Raw genomic sequence first — 21,921 nt, 5'->3', positions numbered from 1 at the left:
AGCTTGATCATTGAGACCAATAGAGGTAAATACCAGCAATGAGGAGTAGGTTTTGACAATGGTGACAATATCAATAAGAGGAGTAGCCACCGATATTTGCTGCAGTCAGCACTGAGCAGATGTGTCTGCACTGCACTTCAAAAGTCTTTCTCAGGCACCAGAGACAGATTCTGGTTATCAGGTGTGGGTTTTAATGTGTCTTTGGCTCATGTCCTACAGCTTTCTACTCCCTTATTTTAATTATTTTGTGGTTAGCATTGAGCTGGTCAGAAAAATTAGTGACAGACTTTTTTTTTGCATATATATACATATATAAAATCTATATCTTAATTTCTTTTATGAAAGCAAGCATTAAGTGCTTTAGTGGCAAATACATTCTAGTACCAGGAATCATTTACATGAAGCATTGTGTTTCTGTAGTGAAAGCATTTTTTCCCCCCCAATACCTGGTATTAGAAAAAAACCAAGTGACAACCCTTGTTCAAAGACACAGATCCTGGGTAAACAAAAGTATTTTTTCCACTTCAGTTTGAGTCTTCCTAACTGACTTCTTTAGCAATAATTAATTTTCTAGTGTTACTTTTTGTTGGGTGTTGTTTTACACTGGCATGAAGGAATCTCTAGCTGTTTGCTTGCAACCCAACTCTGCTGTATTTTTCTGCATTTTTTATATCCACTTTTAAGAGCTTTGATAGATCAATCTTTAGGAGAGTTAAAAAACTGATAAGGGAAGAAAATTACTAATTTTGGCTTATGAGATTGAGGTGGTGATCAGATATTGATGTGAAGCCTATAAAGTTTACATTTTCTTAAGATGGGACAAATATATCCCATTAACTAATGATTTTTTTATGTGAGGTCTGTAAATATATCTAAAACAACTACATTGATTAAACTAAGAAAAGTACACACATCCCAGAATGACTATAAATCAGGTCATAATTTAAACTCCCTTTAAAAATGTAATTATAAAAGAAAATAAACCATTTTAATATATGCTAGGTGCCACAAAAAGACATCTTGTTACAAAGAATACATCCTTCAGCTAACAGTGTTTCCTCTGCTGGAAACATTTGTGCATAGGTTGAGAAACTAACAGAAATGGTTTAACATTTCAGCTGTGTTGCCATTTCCCCTTTGTTTGCCCCCCCCCCCCCCCCCCCCCCGCCTTTTCTGAGAGTAGAACTCATTGTTTTTCAGAATTTAATCTATGCCATTTTATTCCTTCCTTCTTTTACAGAGAATCTTCTGTTCATAGTTTGTCCTAAACAACTAATTGATTGCAAGTGAGGGAAAAAACCCAACAGAAACAGATGCAGCTTCAAATAACACAAGTTCTTGACCATCCAAGTGCTTCAACATTTGAATTACAAAAAAAGTGAGGGGAGAAAAGACAGAAATATGGTATATTTAACTAAGCATCAATGAGGAATTTAAAAGTCTTTGAAAGCAGGAAGTTTTTTTCAGTCTACATGGTAACCGTTTAAGATGCTTAGTAAACACAAAATAACCTAACTTATCTGTTCAAATTTAGAGTACAATTTTGCTGGCCACTTTTCTTCTCTTTTAGCTGTTTTCTATTTTAGATATCTCCAGGCAGTTTCCTGATTCATACGACTGGTGCTTCCTTTCTCAAAATTCCTGTTTTGCATGTTTCTCAGCAAGACAAACTAATTTGACCGTGGAAAACAGCAAATTCACATAAAAGAAAAGCCCTCCTGCTATTCTGAAAATGCAAGCTCAAAAGAATTTTCTTCCACTGAGTGTTTCACATGATCTGTGGGGTTTATGATAACGTGCTAGCTCTCCTGTCTCCCTTTGTTTAGGCTTTTAAAAACCAGTCTTTGGCCAGGATTATTAGAAGAAGGGAATGCCATTTGTTGTTATGCCAGGCATGGATTTACAGGGAAAGCTTTAGCTCTGTGCTATGCACAGCAAGTGGGGATAGCACTGCCACGTTGCATCATGTGATTGCAGCTGGGTAGCCTCCATTTGAGACTGGGAGCTCTGTACATGAGCCAGTCTACTCAAGTTTGTGCAGACAGATCTGAGCTTAACTCTGTCAACTATCAGGGTGAGTCAGTCTGAACTAGCCGGTTATTCTGATGTGTTCCCATTCATGAGATGTTGTTCCCAGGCTAAGGCACCCTGGGTCTACATCTTCCCAGATATGTGCTCTGCGAATGCAGTATCCTGATGTTCTGCAATACCAAATCCATCTTTTAAGATCTTGTCCCTACATAAAAATCATATTACACCAATACATTTATAGCTCTCCACAGTTCTCTAACTGGAATGTATTAATATCAGGGTAAATTTTTAATATCTAGACAAGGATGAGTCATGTGAATAGTGTATAAATTTATGCACTCTGGTGTTTGTAGCATTGTTATTATGTTAGTAAAAACTTACAAAAATACCCATATGTGTATAGGCCCTATCTTGCGCAAAAAAGTAAATTAAAGAAAGGCATAAGCCAATGTCTAACAGCCTACCAAAGAAACTTAGAGAAAAAAATTATCCCATAATAACGTTTTACAAGATTTAAACTTTCTGCTAACTTGGAAGTAACTTACGGATATGATCACGCAGTTTGGGGAGTTTAACTAACTGAAACTCTGCTTTTCCTAATTTGCAGTTGTTGCCATTTACCATTTTTACTTATGTAATGAAGTATCTAGATAGCAGAAAGGGTTACTTTGTAGGCATGGCCTTTATCATACAAGTAAACAGTTGTGGGCAGGCGGAAGCAAGTTTGCTCCTCCCATGCTTCTAGCCTGAAAATATGATTCAGCTCAAAGTTAGAAGTCCTTTAGAAGTGTTGTCATAGGACACTGCTCAACCTGGTAAGTCTTGGCATTAATTCACATTAATTTATGTGAACGTGGCCAGTTCACAACTAGCTATAGTTAACTGCAAAGACATCTCCAAAGAACAGCTGTATGCTTACAGAACTAGGTCAGTGTATAGTATAAGTTTTACTGGTTTAAGTTCTTTTCTCCACAGCCCAGCAGTAAACGAAATTCTCAATTAATTTTAACTGCGGGTGGCATCAGGAATCGTGGCGACACAACCTGTCATGCTTTCACAACCAGCTTTTACCCAGACAGGAAATTACTGTCAGTGAAGCTGGAGTGCAGTATTGCTTATTTCATTCTCTGTTCTGCTTGATGTCTGGATTATAAAAAAATATTTGTTGAGCTAAAGCTCTGCTATACATGTAAGGGATACTTTAAAGTTATTTTGTATTAACGTTGGGTACTGTGCTATGTTGCAGGGTTTTAGTTATGTTTTGTTTAGAGTTACTAAAACTACTTCAATCTTCACCTACCTCTTTTCCCCACAATTCTTTATACAATTCATCCACTTAAAATTTTTTAATTCTTCTCTTGTCATGCTCTCAGGTAGAACCTAATTCTTCCAAGGACCTCCCCCGTCATGTGACAAAGCCTCTTTTCAGATCTTCCACTCCTGTTTCTGCCACATTTCATACAAACCCCTTCTTTAAACCTTTTAAAAGTTTCTAGGCTAGAGCTTTAAATACTTGCTTTCTAGGTCTGAGTTTTGTAGTGAGAATACAGCAGCGAACTACTCCCACATTGTGTTTAGTTTTTGGGTTCTCTAATTATTTTCTTTTATGGTGCAGCTTGATTATATTGTTTCCACCTGGAAGGAAATAATATAGACAGTCAAGCCAAAACCAAGGTTTCTAAGCCTCTTCTTTTATCTTAGAGCTGTTTGTTGCAGAATATTTTTCCTACTAGAAGCTATAGAAATTCAAATGTACTATTTACAATGTATTGGTTACAACTGCTAATGTAGTTGCCTTTAAGAAAGTTGCTGTACATACCTCCCCTCCCTCCAACAGCACTCTATATTTAACCCACACGCCTAGGTCTTGTTTCTACGAATTCTGCACCGGCTGTAGCATGCCACGCCTGAGCTGAAAAAAGAACTAAATCCCTTGGGCCAAATTCATTCCTGGAGTTGCTTGATTGAACAGAGTGCATTTACACTGAGCACAGATTTGGCTCATACCTGACTTTGTCAGCATTCACTGTGCTGTAACTAAGTAACAAGAACAATGTCATTAAGGGACAGATGAATAGCTTTCTCTACGGTTATTAGAAAAGTGAGCACCTTTAAGGAGTGCAGAAATCTGTGAAAGGACGAGTTGGGGGAAAAGGACACCGCTCCTTTTAGAGTCTGTGTAACACAACTGATAAGCTATTCCTGTGATGTGATCGAATGTGACTGAATACTGCAGGCTCTTGGACTCTTATTCTATAAAATCCACAGCAGAGCAGCACAGGAAAAGATCGGAGGGAACAGCTTCTGCTCTACTGAGAAAGGTACATATTTATATTTTCTTATTTCTCCGACTTGACATGATTTGTTATCTTAGATAATGTCACTATTTTAAACAGTGGTGAAATGAAAGAAGCAGTGTTTTCCACATTCTGACTGCTACTCATTGTCAGGAAGCCAGTCGGTGGGCAGCAATAGCTTTCACAGAGAAAGAGTAGGACATATTTGTGTGTAATGCATTTGTACTGTATTGTAAACCTTGACAGTTGATATAAGTAAGAGGAGATAACCCTGACTAAATTGAAAATTTAATTTATGGTTATAAGTATGCTGGAATTCGGTACTCATTTGTATTCAAGAAAAAGCTGAATGCAAGTCAAGCTTCAGTTCAGTCATATTTGATTGAATAGCTGCTTTCATAAATGTTGCTGCAGCTTCATTTTATGGGGGTTTTTATTCTCAAGAGGGAGTTCTGCTACAGCAAAATGCCTGTGAAGAACAGACAAAAAGCTAGTACTTTTGCTTGCTTGCCCTGTTGCTGCTTATAGAGTATCTTTCTGATGCCCTTTAATGATATTCTTTACCTTCTGTCCTTTAAAAACAAACTCATATTTACCAATACTGTCAACTACATTTCACACAAATGATCTCCATAAACATCCTTTACTTCATCTCTGCACCTAAGCTTACTTTTTTCTGCTTACTCAGCTCTGCGTTTATTAAACTCCCCAGTTACCAAATTCTGATTTAAACAAAAACGCCGAAAAGTTTAGGTCAAGCTGACCCACCCTCTCAAGTCGTTTTAATGCCTAAGTACTCACCATCTCAAGTCATCAAAACTGATGACTGAGAGGATTTCTAATCAAGGGAGTCAGTCCCGGGAAACAATAGATAATGCTAAGAGAGGGTCTGCAGCAGAAAAAGCAGGCCGAGCTGGTTCTGGGGTTTGTGAAGGAGTGCTAAGTAAGGGATATGTGCAAGAACTTAGGTGGAGTCATGGGGCAAACTACGGGTTGAAGAGGAGTGAAGAGGAGATAAGGGACCACCAGATCGTCAGGGCGACCTACTGGAGGCATAACTGCCCTGGCATGAAAAGACATTAATGGAGGTCCTAGGAAGGCTCATACATATGCAAATATTTCCAAGAAATGTAATGAACATGTATAGCTATGTGACATAAAACGGCACCCGCGAAATAGGTATGCATGTTAGGTGGAACGATTCCCTGTGCATCCAGTGCCGCAATAAATAATGTCTGCTTCTTAATACTACATTGGTATTAAGGAGTCTTATTCCTGGATTTCAGTAACATATGGACTCCTCTAATAAAGCCCTCAGAGGTTCAGAATCTCATGCATTTGCACAGCATTACAGTATTTAAATGCAAAAGAAAATTTTCCTCATTTACAGCTTTACTTTGCATCGGTGGAAAAGTTTAACCACATTAACACTGCACACAATTTACTTATCACTCAAATTTAGCAGTATTTCTTAGTAGCCTGCAGCTGGTATCAGGTTTATCTCTGCCAGTCTCACACTGTTGTCTTTCAGCATTCCTTCAGGATCACTGGAATTAGAACTGACTGGGAATTTTCTGAAAAAACATAATTTTGGCAGCAGTCATTGAAACCAGATCTTAATTGTGAGGCCACCCATACCAGTTTTGCTAAAACTTTCTCAGGAGAGATTTCTCAGAAAGCAATTTTTATCTAAAGAAAGAGACACTTTATGCCCACTCTGGCTACTTTTCTGGGGAGGGCATTCACTCAGAATTTGAGTCCAAGGTCTCATGCCTTGTGCTGTCTTAGTTAGGCTGACTCTTCCCACACAGCACTTTAGTTACCTGCTGTGCTGTGGTGGATCCCACCTTGCCTGCCTAACCTGTTAGACCTGTTCATTTCCATAGAAATAAGCTGTCATTTCAGGAGTAATTTCCTTCCTACTTTTTCGGATCCTTCAGTGAGTGTTCTCACTACTGTTTCAGTTGTGCACTCCCCCTGGCCTGAAAAGCAGCTTGTGGAGAGCAGAAAGCTGTGCTGGGAGAGAGACAGATTTACAGCAGATTAGCTTGTAGCCTTGGAAGCAAGACAGGAGCCCACAGTGGGGATTTGGGACACTGAAGATTCAGCCCTTGATCTTTGTGATATATAGAGAATGTGAAATACGTCTTGTCACAGGTGATTATGCTGAGGACAACTAGCCATTTTGATCTTTCCTCTTCCATTCCTTTCTCCCTACCTCCATTTGGAGCAAAAATAACTCAATAGGAGCTTATTTTACCACTGGGGAACCTGAAAATCTCAGCTGAGAAAACTTTTTACAGACCAGCTCCTAGTATGCTGATAGAGCAGAGCACTTTCTACTTTTAACTGCCTCCCAGGTGGGATTTGTACAGTTCAGCTGAGCTACACCAACCACTGGCCTCAAACACTAGTACATATAGTACCAATGCATCTAGAATTCTGGAGTGGGAATAAGGACTATCAGAAATAAATGATTCCTAGGGGCATCTGAAAGGACCTTATTCCTGAAAAGCTGGTTTTGCTCAAGGCCTAGTAAAGTGCATTTCTTATCCTTGAAGAATTCTTGCACCTCAAACTCTGGCTTTAATCATGCAGTGTGTTCACTAGGCTAGCCTGGATCAGAACACCACAGATCCACACTGTCCTGCTTGTTGGATGGGGATGAGGCCTCTCTGTGTGGCCAGTTTATTCTAAACCTTGCTCTTCTTTATGGGGCACATAACCATTATATAAACCTTTTCCTTTGGGTGATAGCACTGAATACTTCGGCAATGGCTACTGTGAAGGGAGTTTGAAACGGGTAGCAATTATCCTAATTAAAATCTATCAGGGAAGAATGGATTTAAACACTCTTATGAAGCTTCAGGGGCTTCAGGAGTAGATAATAGACACTCTACTGTTCTTTTCCTTTCAGTCAGTGAGAAGAAACCAGTATTTGTTTCCTTTTAACCTGAGGAGAGGGAAAAAGATAAGACAAAGGTGAAGGGTGGAGAATCATCAGAACTTTGCATTTATAGAAGTCAGAATTTTTGTAGTCATGGTAGTGAAGCTAAATTGTAATTTGAAAAAACCTAGGAAGAGGGAAATTTAGATTTCATGCAAGATATACTTAGTGAAAAAATATATAAAGTTTGTTCAGCTTGTTTTCATGATGTCAGTGGAAAATCTAAATGTCAAACTCTCAAACCAAGTTTCCATTGAAATAAGAGTTATTCACATTTGGCAATATGCTGATTATTCTTCACAGTGTTGCACTCATTTGAAAATGCATAAACAATAATGAAAGAATAGGAGTTAAACAATTTTTTTTGACCTTTAAAAGTACTGAAATATGAAGCTGTTGAATTGTGTTGCCTACAGCAACACGACACAATATGTTTGGCAGAAGTTATTTTAGACTTTCTCACCAAAATACTCTGCCTTTCTTGCTCTGGGAAAGGATCAAGAAAAGCAAAATGCTACAAAATGGAGATTGCCTCATTCAAGACAGCATAGCACAAAGTGTCAGGAACTCCACTCCCAGTCCTGGCACAGCACAGATCTCCTCTGGCTTAGTGCAGAGCAACAGACGTTAAAATACATGTAGAAACGAAATCTCCAGAAAATTGTTTGCATTATAACATCCATCTTTCTGCAGAGTTAACAGTAGTGTCACAGCAATGAGTTAGGCCCCTTGTCCCCAGGCACTCTACTATTGTCGACCATTTCTATTATCCTCTATACCATCGGACCAATGGAAAGATTCTTTTGTGAAAAAAAGGTTGAATGGTAAAAATTTTTTGAGCATTCCCCATTCACCAGGTTATGTAAGCTAACAAAGTCTAAATTAGATTATAAACCCTTTAGCATCAGAATGCTAAAGTACTGTCTGGGTGCTTGGAGACTCGTAATAAACTCCTAAACAACCAACCAGTACTTGGCAGTTAGATTAAATGCATGAAAAATTATAGCAAGATTGGATGTAACACCATCTTTCCTTAGAGGCCTGAATTGTCAGCAGGCTGAAATCACTTAAGGAAAGTGTTTGAAGCACTGTTTGTCTCCACATTTTCCCTGTTCTTCATAAACTCAATAATAATGTCACACAGGTGTTTGCTGTCTTGGCATCCCAAATTTGATCTCTTCAGTTAATGGCAGGTGAAATCGGTTTGCCTTTCCTCAGGTGTTATCCATATAGCCATAACAGGAACTTTTCTGACAAAGATTAATTCAGCTTTACACCTCTTTGAAAGTTACAGAATTAGCAGTAACTTTAACTTACTCTTGCGGCAACAAAGATGTAGGTAAGACAGCTCACCCAAGATCAGATCAGAAAAATATTGCCAAAATGAGACTCAAACCTAAGTCCCCTGACTCAAGATCACAAAGTTTACTCTCATTCTAGTTCTGGAGAATACCACTCTAATGTACATGTCATCTTTGAAGAAGAGGGTTTTTTTTGTGATTATGTTTAAGTCTTCATTTTCAGTACAAAGCAAAGCAATTACCAGTCTATGCAAGCTAAAATTGTAATGAGGGGCTCTGTACTAAGACTAATAAGGATTCACCTTGATTAGAAAAATGTTCTATCCAACAGTTTTCAAACTCTCAAGTGTTCTAATACCTGTCATCTCTTATTTTTGCATCTGTAGGAAATGGGGTCTTGTTAATTACTCATAATGTAATGAAGTAAGTTTCAGAATAGTTAAATAATCAAATCTGATATTTTTTTAATCCACTAAGTGTGAAATTCACTAAGACATATGTCCTTATTAAAACTCAGAGCATTTAAAGTGCTTGCTTTCAACATGGTGATTATTTTTCTCAGTAAATATCAGTTTTTAGCAGAGGGAGGTTGTTTTGTAATCTAAGAGAGAAATAGTAGCAATCAATAGTTCAGATCAAATCCCTATACACCTTCCTCTAACAGTGTTTTGAAAACTTCATACAGTTTTCACGAAACACTGAGAAGAGTCTCTGAATTCATCTGGTTACTTGGAGTTACCTTAAAAATTGATGTTACCAATTGTACTAATCCTTATTTTTTCACTTCAGGGAATTCCAAGACCAATTATTTTTTAACATTACTTGGAAAAAAGTACCAGAAGGACTGATAAATAGCATTACTGAAAGATCCTTATTGGAACCCTTGGTGAAATGGCTGGAGTTACCTGTACAGGAATAAAGACTAGGATATACTGTTTTGTGCTCCATCACATGGGTGTTTTTATGTTTTTAGAAGAACTGCAGATCATATAGTAGTAAGGGCATAGTGAATCCTCTAACTTAACAACTATTGCTATAATAATAGATCCCCAAGTCTGAGCCAGTCCCTTGAGGTTTCTTTTATAGTCATTAGAATGACTTGGGTATTTTATCTTCAATGGCAGGTAAGTTGGGGCAGCAGGTTCCCACAGTTTGTGTTTGCTTCTCTCTTTGGAAGTGTCTTTTTAGATTTATGTAAAATGAAACAGAGGTAATCCCATCCAAATGCTGATTGTTTGATTATGGGTTGCATCAGGGAAAAACTGCTGAACTGCATTACCAAGTTATGATTTGGTCTTATGAAACCTGCCAAAATGAGTAAGATTAGATGCATAAGAAAATAACCCAGAGCTTTAGAAAGACTTGTCAGTAGCTTGACACGTTTGGGCATGAAATTTTAATGTGTTTTCTTTTAAACTTTGTCTTCTCAAAAAAAGATTTAGGGATATGTGTTATTCATTCCTTTCCATAATGTCATCCCTCCAGTTTTCTATTTATTCCCTTGCTGAATTTTTACTTTTGCCTACTATTTTCCACTTCAAATTTTAGCTTTCAAAGAGAAAGCTTGCTTTACCATGGTGTTTCTAATGCACAGAAGAGGTTGCAGTGCTAACCTGTGTATTTGGAACCCAGTACAAGCATTAAATAATAAGAGCAACTGCTTTGTAGTAAGTGGTTATGGGAAACTTGACCATGTGCAAGTTCAGTTTTATTGCATATTTAATGAATCTCATGAATCCACATTAAAGCTAAAATTACAGTTGCATTTTCTAAAGCTGTCATGACTGTCTCTTAGGTAGTGGTGTTTTTAAATTGCTTGAATTATGCACTTAATTTTCATATCAGATATTTTCCAGCTAAGAATATGAAAGCAATTACCTATTTTGGTACAGTTATTTTTTCTCTCTGGGTGCATTACCACCACCAGTGCATCTTGCTCATGGCAGACTGCTTTTACAGCCTCTGTGATCACTAAATTTCTTTTCAAATCTAAGACAACAGAAATTAAGAACAAACTTAGAAAAACTTAAAAAAAAAAAGAAAATGAACCCAAGATATGTCTGTTTTGCTCCTTTTAAAAGTTACTTTCTCTAGGAAGTGGTTTTTAAGATAATTGCCTCCTAAAGGAGCTCTACCAAGAACAATCCATACTGCCAGTTTATGAAGACACTAGGGTATTATACAATAATAATAATCATCATGATGATGATACCCCAATAGTTGAAAAACATTCCTCGATACAGCAAAACCAAATGAACTTGTCTAGGAGTGGAAAAAAGCAGAACATACTGTATAGGTTGGTGCTGCTTGTGAGCAACATCTAAGGACCATCTAAGGCAGGTGGGCTCTGCTGTTACACATGGTAGCATTCATGCGGGACTCAGAAGTGCAAAGATCTAACTAATTGAGGCACGGTAGGAAATGGATCCTTCTAAGCACTTGATCATAGAAACAGCCAAGCTGAATTGCTTCCTTGCTTAAGTTTTGGATCTAAGACCATCCCAAAATCACACATGTTTGAGCTTAAATTTACAGCTTTTTTTGTCTTCTTGACAAATATGTTAGAAAAAAAGTGCAAACCACTGCTAACAGCCACTCACCAGTCTAGATCCAAAAAGACACACAAGGAAATGCAGGTCAGTATTTTACCTTCAGAGAGGATAAGGTTTCATAGCTGAAGATCCAAAATATGTTTCCCAGATGGCCCAGCAAAATTATCAGTTGTTGTCCTTCCAGACACACTAAAGGGCTGTCAGTCTGCTCATGCTTTTGTATAAGGAATGGCTAGATGAGGCAGAAGGCTACAGGTGTGTGCTTCAGAATCATATCCCAATTTACACCTTTTTGTCAAGCTAGTTGCACCTTGCTATCAGGATGTTACATGCAGTGCTTGTGGTGGGTTGCAGCAGCCTAAATACAATCTATGCCTTTGAAAAGGTAGGGCATGTACATCTCAAACTCTCTGCATAAAGTGCACTCTTTTAAAACAACAAAATCTTTAAAAGAATACTGCTTCCATGTTAGGATGAGGGTAAAGTATTTTTTTGTTTGAGATCAGCTGAAGTTACTAAAAATCAGCAGGTCTAATCCAAGTCGAGTGGTTTTCTCTGTTCTGGGTAACAGAGATGCGTTAAGAAACTGCATTTCACAGGCTGCTGACGAAGAAGCTGTCCTTCTTTAATACATGGGCTTTTGAGCATGTGGTGTCTTGTAATTTTGGTGTATGAAGCCTGTAGCAGTGTAAGAAAATAAGACAATGGAAATCTGATTTGCTGACATACCCTTCCATGCTTGGGTAGCAATATGAAAATGGAAGGACAGTATTTTTCTGTCAAGCAGGTTCTTTTTGTTATGGTATAAAAAGAAGTCTTCAAAGTCTGTTCCCTGTCTGAAAAAGAGGTCTCAGCATTCCTGCAGGACAGGAACTGGGGGTGAGCTAACCTACAGATACTACCTCCCTCTGTTTAGAGAAATCTCACCAAATGGTCTCATATCTATACTAAGCAATGAAGGAGGAAAGCTGTTCCTCAAAAAATATACCACCTAGTTCATCCTGCAGCTATCATCCTAGCTGTCTGACAGATCTTTGAAGGGCAGCCTCAAACACACTGGCAGAATCTCACAGCACAAAGCAACAGGCTGTGGCAAGTTGTACTCAGAGGATGCTAAAGTATCCACTGTAACCAGAGGATTATGTCTAGTGGTAGTCTGAAATAATTCTGAATGCCAACAGTCTTCATTTCTAGAGGGACCTGCATATGGTTGGACTGACACCAAGTGAGTCGCTGATATGCAGGGCTCACAGAGGCAGGCAGGTTAGATACCTGCTGGTGCTGGTAAATGGTTTCTGGGCTCCATCCATTCATTGCAGTTCAGAATTTTTCTCTCTCAACTATATTAGTAATCCAAATCCATCAACAATGACCATACAATCAACTAAGCCATGAAAGCTAGGTGAAGACAAGCCAAGTGAAGCTAGAGAGGTATTTTTGTGTTAAAGTAATGATATTTTCATAGTCCAGTCCAAGTTCTCAATAGACAGATAATGTGGAACATCTTCATGTAGAAGAACTAGAAAGAGCAAGAGTCCCACCTGGAAGGTGCAGGACAGTTGGGCCCGGTCAGTAGAGTTATTAGTGCATAGAAGGAAAAAAGAAAAATTTACATCCATGCCCTCATGATCCTGTTGAGGTAAAGAAGTAGGTTCTTATTAGCTAGGAAACAAAATTCAGAAAGTCCAAGAGGCAACATTTTAATGTGCTAATAATGCTGGTGAGCCCGAAAAGGAAATGTTTCAGGTCAACTTTGTAAGAAAAACCTTGAAGGTAAGTATTAACATTGGTGACTACTTAAAAGTAAAAGAAATACACTTTTACCTGCTCCAAATAGATTGTACTTGCTGTGCAACTAAGATAAGTGGATGGGTGAGCAAACAATCAGCTGTACTGTAGGTTGAGTGTATCTCCATGGGAACTCAGTCATCTTCTGAACTCAGAATGTGTTTTGCTTGATGATTCAAATTTTAAAGCAATGGGATAGATTTCCCCCATGTGTAATGTGTATGTGCCAAGTCCCACTACAAAACAGAGGTCTGACCACCCATAAAATTCAGGATTTTCCTGGGACAATTTTGGGCAAAACAAAAAAGGGAAGCAAGAAGATTTAGGAAGAAATCTGGGGGAATATTGGGTTAATCATATAGGGTCTTTACCTCTGGTCTTGGGCAACTTCAGCAAAATTTTTGAGGATGATGTAGCTCCTGTTGGAGCAGCGGTTTTGCTGAACTCCAGGTAGGTGAACATTAATACAAGTGCAAGTGGAAGCTGTTCACCATTTTTAGGAAGCTGGAAGAGAAAGAGACTTTTTAGAAAGAATCAGAGACTAGGAACAGTTGTGTCATGTTCTTTAAAAACAACAGATTAAAAAACAGTGCAACTCAATCCAGCCTGCTGAGGTTAAGAAATTGGTTCCGAATCCTTTAGACCTGTATTCAAATGGCTAATTAGATTAAAAGAACAAATTAACTTGGCATTCATTCATCCTAATACTAACTGGAACACATTCCAACCTGTGCTTTCCTCCCAGTGTGCAACTGTTAGCCCCTCCCTTGTGGGAAGCAGAGGTGGAAAAGTGGAGGTGTTATAAGCTACATCATCATAAATTAGGTGTGTTTTGGGTTGTTCAGCAGGAGCTTCACATGCAGAGAGAATCCTCAGGCAAACCACAACCCTTTCTTTGATTTAGCCTTTAGGAGAGTGCCAATTGCTTAATTTTAAGGATGCTTCCTTTATCAGGTCTTTTGTGCTGTGACTCCTGCATGGAAGTAAATGCACAAACCTTCCTGTATACTGGGTTGTCTGAAATCCATCAGAGTAAATGGCTTTGATGGGATTTATTGCTTGAGCTGCACAGGGTGACATGCATCTCATCTGCCGAGCTTTATGTTCAGATGCTCTAAACTCACAAAACAGAAACACATGCCACCCATGCTGCACACACATAGGCACATGCGGCTATGACACTGAATGTCAGGGGGAGAATAGGCACAATCCCATCAGATAATTTGAGCTGGCCCATCAGAAAAGCACAATGTGCCCTTTTGTTAAATCTCCTCAATGTCATGAGCCTGAGCTCTTCTCTGATTCAGGGATTCAGCTTTATGTTTTTATAAACAGCGAGAAAACATCCACACTTTATAAAAGGAAACGCATCTTTTATTCACAAAAGTATCAGATTGATGGCTCATGTCAAAGGTTTTATGTAAACCATCCCACCTGGGTACTTCCACTGCAGGCTCTGAAAGGAAGGAGTCAGGTCAAGTCCTACTGAAACATTGTGCTCAGCTTCTCTGCAGAGCATGCAAGAAGGACAGGTGCTAGCAAAGAAGTCCGTATGCAAGGTAGTAACTCAAGACATGCAGACTGATTTGAAGCAGAATGTTACCTAACGGTGCCCAGTTTCTGCTGAAACTGTGCTCAGAATTGAAGGGTGAGATGTTCCTATTTTCTTAGCAAGGTCAGCTTAGAAGTTTCCCAGTGTTCAAAAATTAGGAGAGTGGGATCACGTGCAGACTCTAGTTTAAATCCTTTGAAAAATAGAACAGATTTGATGCTGAGATGCTCCTTGTGCAGTGGCATACTTGGAGCCAGGACTGAGTAGCTGTGTGGGGGAAGGGACCAGAGCGTTAAATAAAGCTACTTGTTGACTGCCTGTAAAATTGGCTTCTAAAGGGAGTGCCACAGAGTACCATCCATTACCAAGTGATAGAGAGTAATTTTCAGCTACTCTGGACAATATCATAATTAAACTTTGTGTGTTCCTGTTCTGTATTGTTGGTTGTGTTTTTTTCAGCTCAGTATTTACAAAACGGATAGCTCTCTCCCGTGCCACCTTAACCCTGGGCTGTTTTTCTCTTTCCTTCCAGATGCTGGAGAGCTTTTCAGTCCTTTTGTTCGTCTTCATTCTGCTTTTCATTTTGCTGCTCTTTCTGGTGCTCATCAGGAAGAACGGCACTGCTGCCCTTATCTGGAACGAAATAATCCGGGAGAAAATAACCAATTTCATCATGAATCAGAGCAAAGAACAGAGGATTTTAAATTTTGTGCTGCAGAATGCAGTCCGAGGAGATCCCTGTAGTGTGCTGGACACTATAGATAAGTACTGCTCCCAGAAAGAATGGGCCATGAATGTGGGTGATGAGAAAGGTAATTGCAGCAGGGATCAGCACTTGAAAGATCCTTCAAGACTAGCACAGTACAGGACATCTTATTGTATTCACACAGTGATTTCCATATGCTGGAAAAAAAACACAAACCAAATTCCACAACAGCCGTGTAGTCAGCAGAATGGTTCTGTAAACAGTAATGCATGCTTGTGCAGATGTCTTTGAGGAGGGGTGTCCAGTGAGTAATTCAGGAAGTCGTAGGACCAAGCCTGGGTTTGTATGTTGTTTATGTTACAAGTGTGTAAGCAGAGGATGACAATTCATGGGGAAAACCTAGGGCTATGTTATACCTCCGTTCCTATACAGGGTGGCCTTAAGGCATAATTCACTATGTTAAGCACTTTCAGATCCTTAACTGAAAGATAGTAAATTGGGAAAAAAAGTATTTTAAACTACATGAATTTTGTGTATGCAAGCATAAGTTATATATATACTGTTGAAGGGAGAAATCCTAACCATATAATACGCAAAAGCAGCTATTAAACAATTGTTGCTACTTATCAAGTAAATTATCCTGTTCTTGCCTCCTAAAGGAAAATAGGTGGACAAAACATTTTTTTTCTAGCTGCAGGAAAGGGACAATCTTTTCAAAAAGCTGTAATGGCAAAATGTTAACATGTTCCCTTATGAATTAGACACAAAAGTACCTCCTGATGGAAGTTGCAGGGGAAATTTTCTTCATCTCGGATTAACAAAGCTAATGAAATACAACTGTAAGCACTGTAACTGAAATGCTTATCTGTCATGGATGCATTTTGTGAAACTAGTTCCTTTGCATATGAGCCTGGGGTGCTTAGGGCAAGGGAATAGTAGGTGGTGGCTGATTAAGAATTCTTAAAATTGTAAACTTTGATCCTTTGGGATTATATTCTTAAAAATTTAACTCCAGATTTGTTCTGACAAGATGACCTTTCCTCAGATAAAAGCCATCAAAGTTAACACATCTTTAGTTCCTAAGATTTCAAGAGTGACCACATGATCTCAAGATGCAAGCATCATCACTGCACTATTCAAAACAAATGACACCCAGGAAAATAAAACCTAATGAAATGTATATATACATTGAAAAATTCCATGGCTCAATGTAAAATCCCTTCAGATCCTTTTTCTGATTAGTTATCTAGTTTCTAGGCATACAAGTAAGAGGAGACAGTTTTCTCACAAATAAATAATTTTCTTCAGAAGGACTGAATATTGTACACTGTCACTTCTTTTTGGTAACAATTTCTTGTTAACAATTGACTAATGTTTTCCATCTCACAAATCGGTCTAGTGAATCCAGATATTTTGCAACTTTATAACTAGACTTTTCTAGTATTTAAACCAAGTATTTAGGATAAGAAATTTTGTATCAGACTACTACATGTAACATTTGCAACAAATGTGAGCACTCAAAATTCAGGATTTACATATTTCACAAATACAGTCAGTTTCTGCAATAAGCTCTTGGAAAAGAACACTGCATCTTTCCCTTGTAACTATAAATATTTTAGTCAATTCAGGCACTTCCTTACTCAGAAATGTTTGTATTGTGAAACTAAGATTTTTTTAGTTGAAAGTTTGCATTTTGCAATTTAGAATGTCCATGATCAACTTGATCATGGATAAGCCAATTCACAAAGGATACACTATATAATTTGACATCAACATTTGACTTAATTTTTCAATGGCCTAAGCAACCGAGTATATTGACTTTCTAAGTTTCTTGTCACTAACTTGGTCTTCTGTGTATGAACCAGATTGATTTTGTCAAAATTTAACCTATTTCCATTTTGTTCAGGTTTAATTCTAGACAAGACACTGGAAGAGGTCAATCCATCAGTTGCACTGGAGCTAGGAACATACTGTGGCTACTCAGCAGTTAGGATTGCTCGGCTACTGAAGCCAGGAGCTCGTCTTCTCACTGTGGAATTCAACCCAGAATTTGCTGCTATAGCTAAACAGATGATTGAGTTTGCTGGAGTACAAGACAAGGTAAATACCATTTGCCTGTGGTTTGCGGGAAGAAACAACATATGCGGAGTGGAACTTTTTCCGTAGAAACAACAATAATAGGTTTAAATTTTGTTTTTTACTTGTCAAGCAAGTCTGACACCTTAAGTGTTTGGGAACATGCAGCGTTAAACCATCAGGTTTAATAGCAGGGAAAAGCTACTAGTGTCCATGCAGAGGACCAAGGTCATCTGCACTTTTGTATATACAGCACAAGTGAGTTAGATTTGTTAGCATCAGTCAGGGGTCCAAGTACAATGCAGACCCAGCTGAGAGTCACGGTAGAGTTTGAGGCTTGTCAAGATGTGCGTGTGTATGACAAAACAATCAGGGCTGTTCTCCAAAGTTCTTTGCTATGTGAGTCAGGATGAAGATTCAGAGGGGCAAGACCAGAAACGATCATATACATCCATATCTCCTTAACATTTTGAAAGCATTTAGAGTTCATCTTCCAGTTTGGCCTCTTCACTATTCACTGGTTAGTACAGTAGACAAGTCGTTTGCTGAGAGCTTTCAAAACCCATAGTGACTGTAAGAATAATACAGACCTGGAGGGAGCCTCCAGTCAGTTATTTCACTTACAGTGACAGGACATCAGCACACAGTCCTTTTCATAAAATTAGTAACCACTATTGCAAACTGGTTAGATTTGCTGCTATTATTGAACTGCAAGACTGCCCCACAGATTCTTCGCCTGATAATCAGAAGCCTTTCCATGACTTTCATCTGACATTTATTCATAGACATTTTCTAATTTTTAAGGACCCACAGTCCTTACTAATTAAACTAGCACCATGTCTAATTACAGTTCCTGTCCTCCCACAGCAGTACAGCTGAGGACTTCACTATGTTACCTCCCAAAAGCTAGACTAGAATATTGGTTTTCTCTATATAAACTAAAATGTTCAAATCAGCAATGGGACTGAGCAACAGAAAACTGACCCATAGTCTAATTTGTTACAAAAGCTCATAAGAAGCAGTTGCATAATGTGCCAATGAACTTCAGATGAGATGTACTTATTCAGATCTAGCTGGTCGCAATAGATATACCTAAATTTTGTGCAATCTGAAGGTGTCTTGACTCTGTACAGTTGGTTGAGATGCTGGTATTTTCAGTCTATGATCTGTCTCAGCCCAAGGCAGACAGCAGGTCAGGGGATTCATGCCTGACAAGTGCCTGTCTATTCGACTAGACAACACACTTTGACATAGATGATAAAACTAGAGGAAATAAATCCCACCATGAGATCTTCTAATTCGTTCCTTAACTTCTTGAAGAGAACCTAAAGTACTAGTGACATCTAAAATTGTATTTTTCCCATCTGATTTGATCTCCTGATCAGCTATGAGTCATAACCTAGACAGATTCCCTTACCAATTTTTTCCTCCACTTGCTTACAAATCAATGTGCAGTGGCTCCTTTCCGTTTAACAGTACCTGGGCAAATAAACCTGCGAGGAAGACTCAACAGCCTCTGTCCTGCCTCTTTCTTTACTGGCTATATCAATGTTACATACTGTAGCCTCCAGCTTTATTGTAAACTAACCTGTCCTCTGTATTATTTGCATCCCTTGGACTACAAGATTCAACTGAGATGTAACTAAAAAAAAAGTAATTAAAAGTACTGTTTTCAACAGGAGATTTCCATGTCTCGAGTAATGAATGGCATTATCCAACAGAAACAAGAAGTCACTTTTTCTGCTATTATTTTTTCACAATTCATCAAATGGATTTGCATTTCAGGTAAAACTCCTAGAAGGTCCTTCAGAGGAAATTATCCCCCAGCTGAAGAAAAAATATGAAGTAGATACTCTGGATTTTGTCTTCCTGGACCACTGGAAAGACAGATACACACCAGATACCATCCTGCTCCAGGTCAGTTTGCACAGTTCCAGTCTTAAAGGTAAAGTAGCAAATGCCTGGATGTCTATGAGGCCTATATTCTTTATGAAGGACCTTATACTCTGTAAAATGAAGAATGGCAGCCAAAATAACAACCCTACAAGAAAAGAGGGTTTGGGGGATGGGATTCCAAGCTTTTGTTAGGGATAGGTGCCAGCACTACATAGCTCATCCTGAACAAATGGGTCTGCAGCAGAAATCCTAGCTGGAGGAGTGCATGGTCTGTGTCTTATACTCCTTTGAAGGAGTGTCTGCATGGTCATTAACTGGGACACTTGACCTGAAACCACCCTGATCCTGGGAGCAGGTGAGACTTAGGACCTATATATCCCAGCTCCACCTCTCTAATCTCCTCAGTACCCCTCTTCCTGCCTGCATCTGTGGTGCCAGCAGAGCCTTTTGATGACATAGTATTTTGGTAGCACAGCTGGGTATTGTCTTTCTGTGAGTTTTTACTCCACCTAATCAACTGACTGCAAAGCAGCCTTTGGAGGAGTGCAGACTGCCCCAGCCAGGCACTTGCTAGGGGAGTGCTGTCTAACTCGATACCCAGCCCCAAACGTGGAAAAATTATGCTCATTTCTTCCCAACCTGCTTTAACCATTACTTTTAGCATTACCAAACAGTTTTGGCTGTAACAACGGTAGGCAATGGTAGGTAAATTAACTACCAGATGGCTTCTGAATAGGAAGGTATTTTCAGATGTTAAATAACAGACTGACAACATCTCTATCTATCAATACAGCACAGACAGATACTCTTCTAGTTTTGGAACTGCAGACTGATAAAATTTTCTATAGCTGTCTGGTTGTATGGAAGTGTCATTTTTCAATTATTTTCTTCACAAATAAGTCCACTTTTTTTTGAGGCTGCCTCTTACACTGAGAACCTGCCAACTACTTCCTGACCCCTGCTTGAGGACTACATTATGTTCTCATCCAGGCTCTCTGTTTTTTTAATTTCAGCCCTGTCCTCAAGATAGCAGTTTGAAAAGAAAATTTGTTTGGGGTTATGAACAGCCGGTGTTGAACTTATGCAGCAGTAGCTGAAGAAAATATCCGCTCCCTACAGTTATTTTGTACCCAGAGAATGTTTTCTTTTAAACTGGTTGTGTAAGGATGACTGAGCTCTTTTCATTGGGAAGAGCTAGTGCATCCTTATCACAGCTTAACTTTCCCAGTACAGCCAAAACAAACAGGTAGTTTAGTTCCATCGTAGTGGTCAGTCTGATGCAACTGTGATACAAAGTTGCTTTGCCTAAAAAAACCTTTGTGAAATTAAGGACAGGAAGATGAAGAAAAGATCCCCACATTTTCTCAGATGTTACAAACAATCTAACATGCAATTCTGGCATGTATTGCAATATAAATACTGAATATGAAATATGAATAAAAAATATTCAGATTACATATATATTGAAAGTGGCTCAGACAGCATTCCTTTTCGTGCACTTCTAGAAAAGCCTGACACAAAGAGCATCTGAAATCCCGATGATACAGCAGGATAATCCAGGAAAATACAGCATGTTGTCACTTGTTGGCTTCTATAAGCTGTGCCATAGAAACAGACTGGAGGATATTTGCCATGTCTCTAAAATTCCTTCTACAGTGCTGACTGGTGTTCAGTCACCAGAGGCAAAAGTAGTAAGCTGAACAGCCTCCACAGCACACTCAACAGGACTTCTCTAATATACTGCAAGCAACAAACCCCACCCCTTGTTTTGGCTGCAACTACCTTCTGTAACCACAGGATAACAACCAGTCTGATTCACTACAGACTTTCTGTTTTAAAACAGCTGGTAAACTCAGATAAGCCACTTCTACTAGACAAAAATACCAGTAAAAATTAGGTTGGTAGGTTTACTGAGCATAAACATTGCACTTGAAGTGAATATGGCAAGTTAATTATGCCTCGTGGAAATTAGTCAGAGTGATTTTCATCATGCACAAACCCTGCTTCACGGTCAGCTTCTGAACAAAGTGGCAGAAAGTTGTACAGGATGAAAGGAAAACAAGCACAGAAAATCTCTTTTATTCATTTAGTGGTTTTGGAGTTTGACCGAGACTAGCCAAAGCAAACTGGTACATTCAGTCTCTCAGACGACCTTGAGCTACTACAACATTTTAATCCCATATTAAAAGTTTTCAAACATTAGGCCTAAGAGCTAAAAGAAAACCATCAGGTTATATAGACATAGTTGGAAAAAATCTGAGAAGCAAACTGCACACCTCCACTGCACTTGATTTGCTATTTCAGAACCTGAATGACCCAACAGAGTATCAGCGTCTCTCATGTTCTAGTGACTGTGTTAACAGAAAAAGCCAGCATATTAAACATGACCACAAAGGATCAGAGAGTTACTCAGCTTCTCTTACATCTTTTCTTCCCTCCAAAACAATGGGGTTTTGGATGCAGGTGCTTGAGTACAACATGGTTAACCTGAAAACATGTTACATTCAAGCCAATGTCTGCTTAACAGCCACCATGAAGCAATTTCTCTTCTTTCTAGGAATGCAACTTGCTGAAGAAGGGCTCGGTTCTTCTGGCTGACAATATCATCGTCCCAGGAGCTCCAGAATTCATTAATTATATCCGCAACAACCCCCATTTCCAATGCACTAATTACCCATCTCATTTGGAATATATGAAAGTGGTGGATGCTATGGAAAAGGCTGTGTTTTTGGGATAAAGAGAGCCATTAATACTCAACCATTGTTTCAAGTTATG

The 21,921-nt window shown here is 38.8% G+C and overlaps 1 protein-coding gene across 5 annotated transcripts; it reads left to right on the top strand.

Annotated features, from left to right (window-relative positions):
* The first annotated feature begins 2,741 nt into the window (after positions 1 to 2,741).
* Positions 2,742 to 21,903, top strand: COMT (catechol-O-methyltransferase). Of its 5 annotated transcripts, none has more exons than XM_040602871.1 (6): positions 2,760 to 2,846; positions 4,268 to 4,352; positions 15,001 to 15,280; positions 17,081 to 17,274; positions 19,036 to 19,167; positions 21,704 to 21,903. In XM_040602871.1, the coding sequence occupies exons 3-6, from the start codon at positions 15,001 to 15,003 to the stop codon at positions 21,881 to 21,883; spliced, it is 786 nt and encodes a 261-aa protein (XP_040458805.1). In that variant the 5' UTR covers positions 2,760 to 2,846; positions 4,268 to 4,352; the 3' UTR covers positions 21,884 to 21,903. The 5 variants fall into 5 exon arrangements, with proteins under 5 accessions (XP_040458824.1, XP_040458805.1, XP_040458814.1 ...); XM_040602880.1 differs by having other exon boundaries at positions 2,771 to 2,846; positions 4,300 to 4,352; XM_040602861.1 differs by lacking the exon at positions 2,760 to 2,846 and adding an exon at positions 2,853 to 2,958 and having other exon boundaries at positions 4,300 to 4,352.
* Positions 21,904 to 21,921: the final 18 nt, after the last annotated feature.

Source organism: Falco naumanni, chromosome 1, assembly GCF_017639655.2.
Source record: "Falco naumanni isolate bFalNau1 chromosome 1, bFalNau1.pat, whole genome shotgun sequence".
Lineage (NCBI taxonomy): Eukaryota > Metazoa > Chordata > Aves > Falconiformes > Falconidae > Falco > Falco naumanni.
The sequence above is the reverse complement of the archived record's forward strand: the minus strand, read 5'-3'. Positions and strand labels throughout refer to the sequence as shown.

Coding starts and splice junctions, on each gene's coding strand:
- COMT (XM_040602861.1), top strand. Junction 4,353..15,000: donor CTTCTGCTCTACTGAGAAAG/GTACATATTTAT, acceptor CTTTCCTTCCAG/ATGCTGGAGAGCTTTTCAGT. Junction 15,281..17,080: donor GAATGTGGGTGATGAGAAAG/GTAATTGCAGCA, acceptor CATTTTGTTCAG/GTTTAATTCTAGACAAGACA.